Consider the following 3,342-nt stretch of genomic DNA (forward strand, 5'->3'; position numbering starts at 1 on the left):
TCCCACATTTTATCACCTTTTGCTGTAACACAGGATTTTAACCCAACTGCAGGAAGAAGGGAGCATCCACATAGAGAAAAAGAATGTGTTTTCCTAAAGTTTTAATAATTCCAGTAAGTGGTAGGGCGAATGCAGAACAGCATGGTAAATAAACTATACCTTTATTATCTCTATGTCCATTGCCAGTTTGCTCCAGATACTTTAAAAGTATTAAATATTTATAGATATTTAAAAGTATTAATTTAAAATGTTAGTTCGTGTTTCATAATTCAATTATGCTGAAATTACCATCTGAGAATTTCTTACAATGCTGAATGCAACTCTCTAAAATAATGGATTTTGTTTCATACAGGAAATAAGACTTCAGTTCAGAAACTGTATAGATGTGATATATGTGACTACACAAGCACAACTTACGTTGGTGTACGAAATCACAGACGAATTCATAACTCTGATAAGCCATATAGGTAAGTGTCTCAATTATTGCTGGCTAATGCCACGTGCTTGGTTTACTTGTTTTAACTAAAAAGGTTACTTAATTGCTCATGCAATTTTGAAAATATTGTTAAAGAATTTCAATTACATAATTTTACTGCAAATTTGAAGGAGCCACACTTGCTGGTTGACTCAAACTATGTAATTAAGATTTGCTAACTTTTCCAGGATGCGTCTTTTGCTATAGCAGTCTACTGCTTGTTTTCAGTTTGAAGCATTCAGAAGTGGAAAGGGAAATAATTACATAGTAATATTGAACTTTGGCCAACAGTAATAATATATTTCTCTAACTCCTTGCACACTTAAGTTCATTTCAGATTTGCTTTATTGCAAAGTGTTCTCCATTGTCATGTTGCTACTTTGCATATTGACTTCTACAGTGTGTGGCAAAATTCTACCCTTTTTCTTGTCGCCAGTCCCCTCATCTTTTTCACAGGTTTCAAACAATATTAACACACTCACTTAGGATCAGTTTTTATAACTTTTCTGCAAGGATGTTATATGGATTTATATAGAAACTTTGATATCTAAAATCACATGTAATACTATAGCTCAGGTCCCCAGCAGAAAAATAAATCATGCATTTTTCTGTTGGTTGCTGCATAAATTCCTGCAAATTCAATCTATGCTCATTCAGTGTGGATCTCTGTCCCTCTCTAGTGGCTAGAAAATAGATCTGAGTTAATAGAATTTTTGAGCTAATATACTTCTGTCTTTTTAATACAAATTCTGGAAACTCAATACCTTGAAATGCTGAGCTCAGCCAGGGACTTTCCCTTTTGGATAAACAAACCCAGAAGACGTGTTGTATTTTGATCTGTGCATTATAATGATGTCCCGTAACACTAGCAAAAACTTGCAAGACATTTGCTCAGAGAGCAAATGTGGAATACAGATAGACTTTTTTTCTCCTCAGAATCTTCCCTGTTGCTGTGATTTGTTACTTAGTGGGGCTGGAACAGCAGATACTGTAGAGTGTTTTGTATATGGTAGTTTTCTGAATTGGTGTTAGCCAGCCTGTTCGATTTAGGAACCCTTGAAAATTTTCCATTGGTGATACAGTCTGCTGTGTACTAAATTTAAGCCTACTGATCTGGCTTGCCTTTCTTACTATTTTTTCATAAACCATGTAGACAAATCTGCAGACCTGGTAGGATACTTAAGCCAGAACCTAAAAAACATAAAGATCCAGTATTTATGGTATTTCTCCTTCTGAAACATGTATTCCTCAAGCCTTTCATAGTATCAGATAGCAACCTACTATTTTGCTGCCATTTTTATACCTGTAAACATATTTTATTATTTGTTTGACAAAAATTGCTGGAAATTAAACTGTATAGCCTCCAATGATGCATTTTTGTAGATTTGATACCTTCTGGATTGTAATTGTACTGCACAATTGAGTCCTTTCAAAAATAGAGTAATCTCAAGTTAAGTATCCTGCAGTCTCAAACTGTTTCACACTATAGACCAGACTTAGTAAACATTGGACATTTTACCATTTCAAAAAAAGAAACAACTAAAGTCCTAATACATATGCAGAGTTTTAGCTGAGCTTGATGGCTTTTGTTTCAATATGTTTTATACAGGAAGCTTGTGTGGTAGTATATTGATATTTATGAATAGCATAGTATGTTGTGTAATACTTCGGGATCTAAATCCAGGGATCTAAATCTAGATCCAAACTGTTTTATGTATTGTTTTTATACAAAGATGTTGTGACAGAAGTAAAAAAATAAAAATTTAGACAGCATGATGTGACACACTTGTCTTAGGGCACTTGAATCTAAATGTGTTGATCTCGTCCCTGACTTCTATTTCAGGTAATATGCTCTGAAACTTAGACGTTTTATTACTAAATAGATAGTTTAGCTTTTAAAACTTAGATGTTTTATTACTAAATAGAAAGTTTAGCTTTTAGCTTAATGCAATGGCTGTTGCAGTAAGTAGAACACGTATTCTTGAGGAACAAGACTCATTTCTAAATACACTGTGTCCCCTATAGCTCTTATGGTCGTATTCTGCCTTTGCATAACATAGCCAAGCAACTTGCATCAGGGCTGCATCCATTCAAATGCATCCGCATCTCCCTTACACTTCGTGATACTTACCAACTTCAGTAGAGGTGCACAAGATAGATATCAGGAAGGAACGTAGTCCATATGCGTAGTGATTCTTGCTCAAAGGTGGAGGCTTTTTTGGGCTGCAAAAGATTCTCACGGTCCAAAAATTGAAAGTTAATGTCATCACTTGGACTTTTGTAAATATTGTTAGTCTTTAACTGTAGTCTTTCCAGATACCTTTGCTTTCTCATAGTTTTTTATTTCTGGAATAGTGTTAGCAGTTAATTGTCAGATTAGTTTACTTCTTGTTGTCTCTTTAGATGTCGAGTATGCGACTTCGCCACTACAAATATGAATAGCTTGAAATGCCATATGAGGCGCCACCCCCAGGAGCATCAGGCAGTGCAGCTAATGGAACAGTACAAGTATGTAACAGTTCTAATTTGGCAAAAAGCTGTGATAGCAGTGATTTTCTTATGTTAAGATACAAAGCAGAGTTCAGATTCTGTTCTTTTCCCTCCTAGATTCATACTTTGTTCCAGTGACTCTTTGGGGTTTTTTTGAGAGAGAGAGAGAGAGAAAGAGATTTGATGTGGCATTTCTAGGTGATGTTTATGCTAGCTCATTAAACACGTCCATGACCTCCCTCTGGTACAGCATTCAGCTTTTTCTTTCCAGAATGGGGTGGTTGCATATAAACTGCCTATTGCAAGTAGTTTCTGGACCATGTTAATTACCAAAGCATGCCTGGAATTGTTTGGGAGAATGCATGTGCCAAAACCAT

General features: G+C 35.4%; 1 protein-coding gene across 1 annotated transcript in view; it reads left to right on the top strand.

Moving 5' to 3' along the window:
- ZNF507 (zinc finger protein 507) overlaps positions 1-2,983 on the top strand; it is a gene marked incomplete at its 3' end in the record, with an annotated part of 14,010 nt that extends 11,027 nt beyond the window's left edge. Inside the window, exons 4-5 of the mRNA XM_009574524.1 lie at positions 353-467; positions 2,879-2,983. Coding sequence (XP_009572819.1) covers positions 353-467; positions 2,879-2,983 — 220 coding nt within the window. The remainder of the gene's footprint in view (positions 1-352; positions 468-2,878) is intronic.
- Between the last annotated feature and the right edge of the window lie 359 nt (positions 2,984-3,342).

This window comes from Fulmarus glacialis, unplaced genomic scaffold (assembly GCF_000690835.1).
Source record: "Fulmarus glacialis isolate BGI_N327 unplaced genomic scaffold, ASM69083v1 scaffold42483, whole genome shotgun sequence".
NCBI lineage: Eukaryota > Metazoa > Chordata > Aves > Procellariiformes > Procellariidae > Fulmarus > Fulmarus glacialis.